At 42.4% G+C, this 14,317-nt stretch overlaps 1 protein-coding gene across 1 annotated transcript in view; it reads left to right on the top strand.

The window, feature by feature from the left end:
* Window positions 1-13,853, top strand: part of LOC147717151 (receptor activity-modifying protein 1-like) — a 56,285-nt gene extending 42,432 nt beyond the window's left edge. Inside the window, exon 5 of the mRNA XM_086920483.1 lies at window positions 12,591-13,853. Within this exon, the coding sequence (XP_086776609.1) occupies window positions 12,591-12,843 (253 nt within the window). The 3' untranslated portion in view covers window positions 12,844-13,853. The remainder of the gene's footprint in view (window positions 1-12,590) is intronic.
* The last annotated feature ends 464 nt before the right edge of the window (window positions 13,854-14,317 follow it).

The raw sequence follows: 14,317 nt of genomic DNA, 5'->3' as shown, positions 1-14,317 counted from the left end.
GAAGTACAATAAATGTACAAAAATATGAGATGTATATAAATGGAATATGTCAATTATGGCAAAGCTCAATTTGTACAAACTAGAACATACATTTAATTTGTATCCTGTCCTCAATGTCAGCCTTTACTGCTCAGTCTCTTTTTCACATGTCTTTTCTAGTCTCTGAACTCTGATCTTGTGCTCAACCACTCCTACTGTCAAGCAGCCTTCATTACCAGCTTCATTTTGAGTGTATTAGCCAGGACAATATTAAGCATGAAAAGCCAATGTCAAGTGAGGGAGGGCGCACATTTCTTAAACTACTCTGGAAAAAGAGTTGTCTTACATGCTGGTTACCTGTTTTGTGATATGGTCTGACAAATTATTATGAGAGGTCTTCCATACTCTAGGGTTCTACAAGGCCAAAAAATAGTGTGAAAGCGCCACTTGCTCTATCACAGAGTAGTTCCCTTCAGCACCCTTCAGTTAACCTGAAGCAAACTTTCTTTTCACCGTAGTCCTTTTTGGGTGAAAAAACGTGGCCTCTTTCAGGTAACGGAGAATGTATTTCAAACGTTTGCACCTCAGAAGGAATCTTCTGTCTCCTTTCTTCACATTTTTATTTGTAGGCCTTTCTCGTTAGTAAGAACGGGTCTTATGTCAGCATTCAATGTCTTCTGAGAGATAAAAGAAACTTTAGACATCTAAAGGTACACATATTCCTTTAAATATGATTTAATCGTGAACTTGGAGTCAGGACAGAACCCTAATGGCTCTGGAAGTAGGATTTCTTGAGGCTGGAGGTTAGTCTTACATAGCATAACAATAACCAAGGCAGGGCTATTCGATAGTCCCTTCTGCCGCCAGTCAGCATTCTCAAGGAATCAAGGGGCATATCATCAAGCCCCGGAGATAAAATTATTGCTGCTTTAGCGTCCGTTTTCGGACGGAAAGAGGCGATAATTTCATACACCCCTCACACACACCAAAAGGACCCTTGGTGTCATGCTTCATCATTGGGGTCTTCGCACCCCTCTACAGGATACGGCGTGCTGCGACCTACGACTACGCAGGAGCATTTATTTCATTGATATGCGTGGTGTGTGTGAGGGTTTGATATGAGTGAGTGGTGGGGTTATAAGTGATTGATGAGTTAAAAAGTGCCTGGCTTGTGGGGTGGACAAAAAGATTTTAATATGCCCCTGGGCTGGTACTGCTAAAAAAATGAAGTGTGAGGTGTCTATGTAATATTAAGTACATCACCTCATTGTGTGCGTCAACATGTTTCGGAGATCAACTCCTTCTTCAGGACGGGGTGCACAAACATGTGTGTATGTCATGTCTTCGTTCTTTTTATTACAGGGTTCACCATCACTCATAGAATGACAACATTTATCTAGTGAGCACAACCCACACTATACTATATATATATTTTTTTTTTTCCTCAGGTGACTTCACCTGGAGAGATACAAGGTGCAAAGGGCAATATTTATGTTCTTTCCTTTTTTCCCCTCAGATTATTCAAATAGCAGTTGTCTTTGGAGTTCTCGCTGTAGGCAAATTGTAGCCTGCATTACATGTTCACTTTTCTGTAAATATCAACTACATTTTTACATAGTGAAACGCGAGTAAGGTGGGGATTTGTGAACCCTGTGCTGAAGAAGGAGTTGATCTCCGAAACATGTCGACAGAAAGATTTATTTTAGTCAATTAATTTAAAATACCCAAATATGTAGGTGAATTTAATCCAGCATTGGCAGTAAAAGCTGAGCTCTATCTCGATAATAATTAGAATTATGTATGGTCTAAGACAAAGCAAACAATGAGGGCTTTCTTTCATAAGGAACCAGAATCGTAGTTGTGTTTCACAACCAAAATGGAGCCTTATTATACATTTGAACAAAGAAAATTGTACGTTCAGTGTAGTTTGACATAAAGATACATTAAACTAACCAATATTAAAACAAATGACTAACCCTGCATTATGTTTTACAAGAAAAAACAAAAGTGCATTCTCAATCTAAACAGCACCTCTGTTCGGTTGTTGGAAATGGCCTTTTATTGTTCCAGACAGACCTGTTCTTTCCTCAAGAACAACATGATCAGAAAATATTGCATTTACAAATGATACAGTGCAAGCAAGACTGTAGAACGAATAGAATTTAATATAGTTAATAAAATGCTGGCGGTCACAATTGCAACTCTCAATGCACATGGAGAGAAATAAGAAAGCATACCATCTTTTAACTTGCACATCACACGCACTTGAAGATGCATTTGAAAACTTGACTAGGCCCACTCATGTCAATGTAAGAACTCCATTGTATTTAATACAGTTCAAACACTACATTTACGGTTCTATTATGTTAATTAAAGAACATCATTATTGTTTTGAAATTCGAACCACTCAGTGTTCCATCTTAAATCTTGTTTAAAAACCCTGTAAGCTTAGCTGCTACTCTTGAGGCAATCTTATCAGTTTCACAACTGGAGATTACTCTTGATGTTATCTCTTTTTTACCACTATTGATTCAACTTTGGCACAATAGCCATATCTTTTATCTCACAAACCCTTTCCATTCCACCTCATAGCTTCATACCAAAACCACAAAATCTTTGAGGGCTATTAAAACAAAGTGTCCTTGGGTGCCTCTCCCGACTAAAACCTTCCGTAAGCCATTGAAAGACAATTGCTATGGTTGTATGGCTGACAAATGTCTCCCCCGACAATGGCCAATTAGCTCCCCAACAACTTTATTTCTATCACTGTATATCTTCTTTCAGTGGCATTGAGAGTGCTGGAAGCAAATTCCATATTCCATTCACCCTTTCCTGAACTCTGAAACCTAACTACCCTCACACCATTGAAACTGGAATCCACTGCCTAATGGAGTATTTTCCTGCACAGAATGGTTTGAAAGTTGGTGCCTCAATGATATCCCACTTGACTTGCTCAAAGGCTCTTTGCTCTATATCTGCCACAAATTCGGTGTTCTTACTTAACAATAGTCTCAAATGCTACATTTCATCTGAAAACTTATTCACAAATTTGTTGGTATACTCAGATAACGCTGCCGGCAAATGTGCAGTTGGGTCTCACATCCAAATTGGAGCCTTATTAAACTTTTTAAACCAAGAAAATTGTTCAATCAGTGTAGTTTGACATAAAGATACGTTAAACTAATCAATAATAAAACAGAAAAATACATCATATGGTAAAATTACTTTTGCTCCTTATCAAATGACCAAATGAGAGCAATGTTTCTAAATTGTCTGGGGCCGACGCATTGAGTAAATGATTTACCAAAGCAGACTTAGGAATAACACCTCAACCTGGAAATCAGGTGACCCAGATAATCTACTTTATCTCGAAATATATTATATTTCTCAATTCTAAGCATAAATCTATACCAGCTCATATGCTCACAAACCTCCTCTATATGCTCCACATGTTCCCTTTCTGTTTTGGAGAATACAGATGTGTAACCCTGAAAGCACTTAAGGTGGGCCTCAACATTTCTGAAAAGTTTAAATATGGCCTTTTGAAATTCAAAGGCCGCTGAGTCCAATCCAAAAGGCATCCTTAAGAATTGAAACAGGGCAAAAGATGTAAGAAAAGCAGTGAGATGCTTAGAATCTGAAGTCAGTGGCACTTGATGATCCACAGATTACAGATATAGAATGGGAAATCACTTAACCCCTTCAAAGGTGGATACTAGCTCATTTATATTAGGTAACGGATGACAATCAATAAAATGCTGTTGTTTACAGTTTGTAAGTCTACACACAATTTCAACTTATTGTCTATTTTCTCTCGAAAACAATTGGTAAAAACCCTTTAAGTCAAATCCACCTCTTCAATCACCTTTTCCTGTCCCAGGCTCTCCAAAAGACCCTTTAGTTCTCACCTAACACTTATCAATATACCTCTCAGCTTCTATTTCATTGGCTCTGCACTGGCTTTCAATTTAATTTTGTGCAATAGGCCTTTCATTAATTCACGCTCTTTAGAGAACACATTGGAATCTGTTCCCTTAACCATTCTACTCTCCTGCATTTTATCAAAACCAGGACCTGTTTCTTGCTTCTTGAGTTCAAGATGATGTCTGGCTTCCATGAGTCTTTTCATCCAAGTACATTTAACCATTTTATGGGGACATACATTTTTATGCCACAAGTTCTGTAATAAAAACTAAGATTAATCATCCTGCAAACCCCATTATACCAATTTAACTCCCATCAAAGGCTTCAGCCACAGCATCGGATGGTTCCAGATCATTTTTAGAAATAAATTCACCAACGGTTTCCTTGAGCATATCCATGGTAGAGCTCATCCATGTAGATGCAGTATCAACCACAAGAGCCAATGTCTTCCCTAAAACAACACTTGACACAAAGGTGGTGTCCTTACTTTGGTCCTCTATCTCACTACATGCTTCCTTACAGTCATTAACAGCTAATATAAAACCTTTCAAAGCACAATTACGTTCAATGTGTTATGCTAAGCTACCAATTCCTAACTCTCATTCACCTAGGCCATTCTCCCTCTTCTTGCTTTATTTATTTTCTGACAAGCTCTGCACATTTTAGCAGAGTGTCAGGGCGTACCACAATTTTTGCACTCTTTGCCAATGACATAACACAATTTTGATGATGTTATACTGCCAAATTTGTACCACATAGGACTGTGGTCATTTGTGTTTTACACAGTGTTCCAATTTGCTTATTTGCAATCCACATTCATCTTTTGGACTGCTCACTCACCGTAGCAGTCAGATCCACATCTTGCGATTTCGGCTGCCCTATTTTCCCAAAGTTGCTCCTGAATCTTCTTATCCCTCACATACACAACACTCTGATCCCTGATCAATATGTTTGTCATGGACCCAAAATTACATGACATAGAAAGACCCTGCATGGCAGGTAAAATTTGTCAAAGGATTTACCTTCATGTTTTACTCTAGTGTAAAATTAATATCTATCAATTGCCAAGCTAACATTGGATTTAAATATCTTTAAATGACAACTTCGACAACTCATATACATTAAGTTTCCTCTTTCCTACTCAATGGAATAGGTGAAACTTACTTATCCTGCAGAAACATTGGTAGAGGCCCAAACTGCATGATGAGACCAGAACCCCTACACAAGGGAAAGAGAGCAAACAATCCATTAACAATATGAGCAGATAGCAATCAGCAGTATCAATATCAGTAGAAATACAGAGTCACTACAACAGTATCCTGACACCAAAGCACTCTCATTAATGAGCAGTATACTCAATGCAAGTTACAAGGTGTGCAATTGTAACGATGTCTGTACATCACAGATTGTTTAAACACTCCTTAGAAGAATAACACTCAGAAAGTTATGTATATCAAAAGAATGGAGCTCAGTAAGGGTCAAAGCATTTTTCATAATCCCATCAATACTAGACAACCATTGTTACCTACTAAATTCATGGACCTTGCATTACTCTTGGAGTGCCGACAACATGCGATGGGCTGGAAGAACCCTTGTGGTCCTAGCCTTGTACTGTGGTGTTCAGAGGTAGTCAAATGGGTGGAGTGCAAAAGCACAACTCTCCAGTGGGAGGCAAAGCACAGACTTTGATCACTAGACCATGTGCAGGCATGGGACTCTACACTATGGGACTGCCTCCGGGTGGATGACTCGTCAGTCTTTAGTTGCTCCCCGAGGGTGCAGAGGGAGACTTTGATTGATTGCGTGTACCCCGTACCAACAACTGGGCGGGCTCATCAAATGAGCTCATCAAACTTACACATTCCACTATTTTGCTGGACCCTACCTCTCCTCACTTTTCCCTTTTCTCTTTGTTGCTCTTTATTGATTTTGTTTGAGGTTTTTCTTGCAATAGTGGGTAAACCTCGTAAATTGATCCATCTCCCATAAGAGACTACGCTGCTTAACCAGGGTCAGACTATATTGGACACTCGCTTCGCAAGACAGTGGTACAGATGTTGCTGATTATTTACGTGACATTGGGCGGGAAAACAGAGCATTGTGACTGTATAGTAACTTATCCTTATCATATGTGGAAGAATAAATTATGTTTAAAAAAAAACCATAATAAAGAAATTTAAACCATAAAAAAATAAAACATTGTTATACCTTCTTATGAATAGAAGATGGCCCTGATGGTTGTCACAAAATAACTTTAGGATGCAAAGAACGTACTGTGCAGACTAGAGGAAGCCTCAGCGCTCACACATAAACAAGGTCCATGGGAAGATTAATAAACTCCACTTTGATGGCTCCATGGATCAGCAATCAGGCTGATCCAATGCAGTGCTGAGGTATACTTAAGAATGATTCCACTGTGCAGGCTTCAGGAAGATGGCCTCAGACTTCAGGAAGACGGTTTCCACAGAGAAAATCCACTCCTGATTTTGTCAAAGTCAATAAAAATCTATTTCTTGCTGACTGCACCCACACCTGTGCTGAAACTGGCAGCTAGGCACAGCTACAAATTGACACATCCCATCCTCACCACAGCTGAGAAATGATGACATTGAGGTGGCAGGAACTGGTAAATTGCTTATTCCAACTAATAATTTACAATGGCGAAAGCAAACCATAGCATTTTGAGAACATGCGCACTAGTGCGATGAACATAGAAAAGGGCTTAGGAAACAAAGCTTGATGTAACACAAAGCCTTGTCAAAGGGTCAGTGTGCAGTAACATAATCCTCGCGTGCCTCTCCTATGGGCATGCAGTGTTTTGCTGGTCTGCTCACAAAACTTTGGCCAGATTCTCAGAGGCGGTTGTATGGCAATACAATGCATTGTATACCTTTACCACGCATCATTTACCATGCAATTTCTTTACCACACATTGCCTTTACCATTAATGCCTTTACCACGTAAGGTAAGTTTAATTAAAATGTTTCCTTTTTATCTTTCTTGGGAGGGAGGCGCCTATACCCCCCTTTTTAGGAATATTTTAAATCTAATGTTTTTTTAAATTGGAAGAAAACCCCACCAACCCCTTGTTTTTAACCTTACCACCCTATGCCCCTACCTGCCCCATAACCCTAAAAACACCCTTACCACCCTATACCCCTACCCACACCTAAAACCTAAAACACCCATACCATGCTGTACCTTTACCCACCCTATATCCTAAAACACCCTTACCACCCTATAACTCTACCCTCTCCTAAACCCTAAAATGCCCTTACTACCCTATACCCCCCACCCACTCCTAAACCCTAAAACACCCATACCACCCTGTTGGAAATGGCCCTTTTTGCAAGGTTATCCCCAAACCTTTTGCTTCTTCCTCGCTTTTTAGGTCTCGGACCTAAAGGCTGCGCTTGCGCAGTCTGGGGAGGATATTTAATGTATCTTAGTAGGGCTTAGGAACCCGCCTCCCTGGCCCCTCTCTCCTCCATTGGCTGGCTTCCTAAACAGAGGCCAGCCATTGGAGGAAAGATGCGTCACTCCGATTTAGCCCCGTCTTTTTCGGATTTGGGGTGTAAGTTTTGCTGTTCTTTAGACAGTGACGTTGTCTGTCACTCAAAACAGCAAAACCACGCCCCAATCCAAAAAATACGGAAGCTGTCGGGCGCCATTTTCTCTCGTCTGCGGACCCTTCCGCCGCCTCTTCTACCCAGTCCCCCACCCTCCTGTCCCCTGGGCGCCCGGAGATCACTGCTGCTGCCGGCTCCGTGTGAAGGTCGCTGCCATTTATTCGCGTTTTCGTGGCTGGGTTTGATCGATCGCTGCATCTACACAGGGGGAGGCTGTGCGGCCGGAAACTCCCCTCTCCGTCCCACATGAGGAACAACACCCGGGACCGCTGCATAGCTTGAGGCTGGCGGACTGCCCCGACACCCTCCCGCAGGTAAGGCCGGGGGTAGCGGCACCGGGGGCCCTGTCTGTGGTCGGCGGGAGGAGAGCAGCCCGGGTCAGGGTCAGGAGAAGCGGAGGGCATGGGAGAGGGAGTAGGAAGACACAAAGGGGAGATGTAAGGCGAGGGCGTGGGGGAGGAGGCAGATGTGGAGAGAGGGAGCGGGCAAGGCAGGGCAGGGAGAGGTGAAAGTACGCACAGGGAGAGAAAAGGGGGACGTGAAAGGAAGGAGAGAGAGGAAGAAATGAAAGTGCAAGAAAACGAGAGGAGGAGAAAGGCGAAGAAGCAAGGGAAGACGAGTGAGAGCAGGGGCAGGGAGGTAAGGAAAGGTAGTGTTTGAGAGGTAAGCAGAGAGAGGGAAGAAGTAGGGGTGAATGCAATAAAAAGAGGAAGGGCACGAGCTTCTGGATGGGAGGAGGGCGGAGAGGAAAAAACTAGGCTGCGGTAGGTAAGAGGAGGAAGGGCAGAAGGGACAGAAGCAGGAGAAGTAAAGGAAGGCGAAAGGAGAAGATGTGAACCAGGAAGGCAAAGAGAGATGGCGGCAGGGAGGGGTGGAGTGGAAGAGACGGCAGCTGAGCAGATTGTGGTGCAGGTAGCAGAGGGAGCCTGAGTCAGGAAGGCCGGGGGAGGTCGAAGGGACTCGTTGCACATGTGTGGCGAGTGATGGGGTTGTGACAGGAGGGACGATGAAACAGGGGGATAGAGAGAATGGAGAGTGCATTACTCCAAGGCACGGCTGGTAGGGGGTGGGGGAGGGGTAAGAGCAGTGTCTGCGGCTTCTTACCCTTGCACGCCTGGCAGATGTCACATTACACGTCATGTGGCACTTTTCACGTGCGGCTCTCCACCTGACAAGGCAACAGTCATTATTTTTTGACATTACATACTTTATAGGGTGCATGTGGCAGTACAGCGTTTTACTTTGTTACTATGGTATGTTATGCGTTGCACCTTTAGATGCATTTGTGATGCCAGTCTTTACATGCCTAAGTCAAGAATGTTTAATTTGAATACACATTTTATATCATGGATGTCCTTCGATACCTTCCACATAGTATTAATTCCAATTTGCCGCATGCACTCGGTAAAATGCTCATGAAAATGTATAACCTACCACCCTGCACGTGCTCTCACCCTCATTGCACATTTCAATGGAGTGGCACTACGCTCACTTCACAATACGCACTCGGTGCCGTTTGAAGCACACATTATCGAGCTCAGTCGCCTTGTGCATTCCTCAGCTTTCCACTCCCTGCCCTCCCCACCCGGGCCACACACTTATTCATTCACCCATCAATCATTCCATTTACTGGCCAGCTCTCACTCATAAATTCATTCAGTCATCCATGAATTCACCCACCCACTAACTTATGCACCCAATCATTTACCAATCTACACATTCAGACATGCTCGTAAACTCAAGCATCAATCAACAAACACACAATTCTTCAGTCAGCAGTACTTCATCCATCCGATAAATCCCCTATTCACACGTACACAAATTAACCCTTCAAATAACTAACTCATCTATTTTGCCATCCATTTACCCACCCACTCAGTCACTCATTTACCAATATTCACAAACAGACACATATATAATTTCACCATCACTAAACAAGCACGTTAACACAACACTTGGCCCATCCACAAGTTTGCCTTTGCATTCTGGGATTTGTAGTCTTGTTTGTGTAATTATAAAATCGGAGAAAATTCCCAACATACATAAGGAAAAACCTGCACTGTTTGAGCTACAGAGAGCTGTGTTTGCTCAAGTATGCCACGTTCTCGGGAATGCTAAGCACAGCAGCTTGGAAAGGCTGTCTCTAGCATCGGGAGATGAATGAATACATGAGCTGAACATAGTATACCCATGCCCACCCCTAAACTCTAAAATATCCATGATTGGCATATTTGTGTTACCAAGAAGTCCCTAGTAAAGTGCACTAAGTGTGCCAGGGCTTGTGATTAAAATGCTACTAGTGGGCCTGCAGCACTAGTTGTGCCACCCACACAAGTAGTCCTAAAATGGTGTTTGAGGCCTCCCATCGCAGTGCCTGTGTGCAGTTGCTAACTGCCATGCTGACCTGACCAGTGTCCTCACTAGCCAGGCCTAACCCTTTCCTTTCAGTACACATTGGACACTCCTATGGAGGGCCCTAGGTACCCCCTTGGGCAGGGTGCAGTGTATGTGAAAGGTGGAGCATGTACTAGTGTAGATGACATGCTCTGGTAGTGAATTACAGCCATTTTCGTTTTTCACTATTAAAAGGCTATCTTGCCCATAGGCTATAATGGGGAATGCTATTTATAATGTTTACCTGCATATCTTCCCATAAGAGCAACATAGAAAATTAAAGTCTGGTATCCCTGAACTCAGAATTTAATAACACATCTTTTAGGAAGGATGTTTTTTAAATCCTGTGGTTGAGAACAGCACTTTTACAAAGTGTCTGTTCTCTTGTCTGTAATAAACAAAGGAAGAGGGAGGGTATTCAAAGTAGGGTAATACTCCTTATTCCCTAGGGCTATATTTCCAAAAACAAAGAGAGGAGTATCCCCACGACACAGGGTCCCAGTGATTACAAAGGCGGGAGAAAGGATGCAGATAAAGAAAAAAATCTTTCTTTATAAAAACTCCTCACTCATCAACCTGGTTGTTGACATGCTTCATCATCGGGGTCCACCTGAGTGATCGAGTGTCACTCAGGTGTGCTGCGACGCCTGCAACTGCAGCGGAGCTGGGTTTTTTGTGGATTGTGACAGGAGTGATTTAGTGATTTTTTAAAAGGTGTTCAACATGTACTCTTATTCAATTTATTCTAGAGTCATGTGACACAGTTAAAAGATATGAATGGGATACTTATGCTGACGTAATGTGACCAGAAAGTATCAGTGCTAAGTGAATATGGTCAACATGTTTCTACCTTTAGACAAATTAGTAGGTTTTCGTCAGGACCAACGTGCTATGAGCCGAGAGGTATGCACACTAAATCACTCCTGTCACAATCCACAAAAAAACCAGCTCCGCTGATAACCCCTGACTAGAAGCAAGCGTCCCTATTTGGACATTGGTACCTACCCCTGCCAACTAAAGACCCCCAGATCTAACACACCCTATATCCCTACCCACTTATAAACCCTAAAACAGTCATACCACTGTATACCCATGCCCACCCCTAAACTCTAAAATATCCTTACCAATCTATACCCCTACCCAACACTAAACCCTAAAATACCCATACCACCCTATAGCCCTACCATGCTGTGCTGTGAATCGCAGAGGGGTACCATAGGTACCCCCCAAGTGCACCCCCACCCCCCCTTCACCCTGGGGGCCCGGGCCCCCAAAGCAGGAACTGTATGCCTTTTCGTGGCGGCATTGCCGCCACGGAAAGGCATTCCCCCCAGGCCATCCTAATTTGGCTGGCGGTGTCTGATAGACACCTCCACCATATCAGGCCTTTTACGCCGCGTTCGCAAGGCGACCGCGGCGGAAAAGTGACGGACGGTGGTCCCCCCCGCCATTGTAATATGGAAGGTGGCGGATGGGCAAGGTTGGCGGACAGATCGCCACTACCTGCATGGCGGTGGCGATCCGTCCGCCATCCTAATGGACCCCTTTGTTTGGAACAATGATGCCAACAACACAAACTCTCACCAATAAAGGAAATTCACCGGGAAAGGTAGAAAGTTGAGATACACGATTTGTAATGTCACATGCTGGATAGTCTCTCAAGCCACCATTGATGTACTGTGCGAAATTGCATCCTTCTTTCCTTTGCTTATCTCTATTTGAACATGTTCTGTAGCACTCCAGTCAGGTGTAATTTGGCATCATACACATAGAACAATAGATCACATGTAACAGCAGTAGTTATAATAATAGCAACAATTTAACACCTTAGCAGCTATGGAACGTCCAGCTCCAGTGCTGAACGTTCCATTGCGCGGGTGCAGTTGGAACGTCCAACGGCCGACGGCAGCACTCCCGAGGTAGTGGTGCCGTCGGCCGTTGGACTGGGCGCAGCGCTTATGAGGTTAAACAGATAACACCACTCAAATGGGTATAAGAGTAGGGAAATTAATATACAAGAATAATGGCAGTCTTCATCTAAATATGCGGGGAAAGGGACAACAAGTGTATTTTGGATGGAGTTAGCATTGAGGACCACTATGTTAGGAAGGTCTATTCTGAAAAGATGAGTTTTTAATTGTGCGCAGAAGGACATAACACTGAGATGTTATCTTAATTTGCAGAGAAATGTATTCCAGAAGTTGGTAGCCACACCCGACAACGAATGATGTTGTGCATGTGATGGTCTGAAATAAGGGCAATTCGAGAGTAGTGTATTCTTACTGACCAGATCTCTTTTGCTACCAAAGATTTTGAGCAAGTCAGAAAGGTAGGATGAAGTGTTGGGAGCATTGCTTTGTACATGAGACAGCCCTGTTTGAACTTCTCTCCTTTTAGGAGCTAATTACAAGCAAAAACGATGGAATGTGATGGAATATGATGATACCTTCTTTAGGGAGGAGGAAAAGAGTCTGGCTGCAAAATGGAATGTGGCTTTCAGGGGCTTAAAGGATTACCAGGGCAGACCTGCCAGGACTACATTACAAGAGTTTAGTGATGATATATTTACAGTGTATGCAATATTAGTAATAACAGATGGTAAAGGAGCATGACATCTGAGGGATTCATAAGTGCTGACAATCTCTCTCTCATTTATTCCCACAGCATTTATAGCGATCTCTCCGAATGTACCGAATATGCCGCTCATCGACTGCACTGTTACTGGCCCAATCCTGAGATGGAGCGCTTCTTCCTTCAGATCCACATTGACTTCTTTTCATCCTGCCCTCCTCCAAGTGCTCCATTCAGTGATCCACCAATGGGCCACATCATAGCCATGACCCTTGTCCCGACATGTCTGATCGCCCCAGCCATTGCGCTTCTCACTTGGAAGAACAGGAGAACAAGGACCTCATGAAACGTTAGGTTACATCTTTATGCCTGAGACTGTGATATTGTGGTCTTACAGTGGGACAGAATAGAATATAACACACCTCCTTTCTTACACAATAAATCACAGAACAGAATAACTCTTAAATTAATACCTCGCGGTTCTTAAAGGAAAATCTGTCCAAGATGAAAGGTGTATGAATCAGGAATTCAAGCCCTGCACACTGATTTGCTCCAAGCCTGGAACTTCAAGCCAGTGGGAGACATAAGTCAAATGTCCAGAGGGCCTTAAAAAAGGCACTTCTTGTGGAGGCATGAAACAGCCCCCTGGTATATAGCAGACAGTCTCCCTTGGATGGCCTGTTGGACTTCACCACCAAAAACGCGTGGGTACATCAGCATGTCAAAGAGAGAGAAACCTCCATTGTCCTATTTCCCATATGAAGGATCGAGTGGATAAAACAAAGATTTCCCTGCAAGTACTTCTAAGATGCTGAACATATAACTGCATGTGTTTCTAATTTTATATTTTTATGAGCTTGCTGGCCATGTCCCTTCTCTATAGTATACACTTTTCCGGAGGCTCTAGTTTCAGAAAAAAAATCTCATTGAAAAATTAGGTTTCAGGGTAAAATCTGTGATAATTACACTATTGATCCCCCATGGATCTTAATTCAAATCCTCTACACATCATTTCTGCATTATCTAAAGTCTTAAAACTATGATGAGTAAGTCTGCACTGGATTCACATGATGCCACATTTGTTAGGGCCATAAAAAGTACTTCAATATAGGGAATGTGCATAAAGAGAAATTAAAGTGATATCAGTTTCATCTTAAAATTCATAAATATGATCTATTTCAATCAGTTAAAATACCTTAATATTATCAAGTTGAGAGAGACGTAGGCAAATAAAGTACAATTATGTACAGCAATTCAAGAACACATAACACCTTCTTCAAAGGCTGTTCATGAAATGCAGCTTGCTATACTGTATACAAAACTGTAATACTAAATGCCGTATAAATGTATTTTTTATCATCTGATGGCACAAGTCAGTTAGTAGGTTTCTCAAGCATTAGATGATGAGATCAATTTTCAGGATAAATACATTGATGTTTTTCTGCAATATCAATAAAAAAATAAAGTAACAATAACAATTTGTCTATAACACATACCCTTGTTTTTTAAAAAAAGGACTTTTCATTACCAATTTTACCAAGTTTTGCTCAAACATCCTATTATGCACGCACCATGAAGGGCTCATTTCCCTAGTGGAAAAATGCCAAATTATGGTTTAAATTGAATACAGAATCGTATAATCGCAATTAGGTTCTGGGCATTTAGGTAAAGGCAAACAATCTTCGAAAACTATATTGAAGTTACCTGCACATCATATCATTTAGAATGCATGCTGGTTTGAACTTGAGCCTGAGGGGTGCGGTCTGGACTGTCACGGGGCTGTGGCCTAGATATGAAGGATGGCTGATTTGTTTTCCACT

This window comes from Lissotriton vulgaris, chromosome 5 (genome assembly GCF_964263255.1).
Source record: "Lissotriton vulgaris chromosome 5, aLisVul1.2, whole genome shotgun sequence".
Classification (NCBI taxonomy): Eukaryota; Metazoa; Chordata; class Amphibia; order Caudata; family Salamandridae; genus Lissotriton; species Lissotriton vulgaris.
This window is presented reverse-complemented; position numbering and strand designations above follow the sequence as displayed.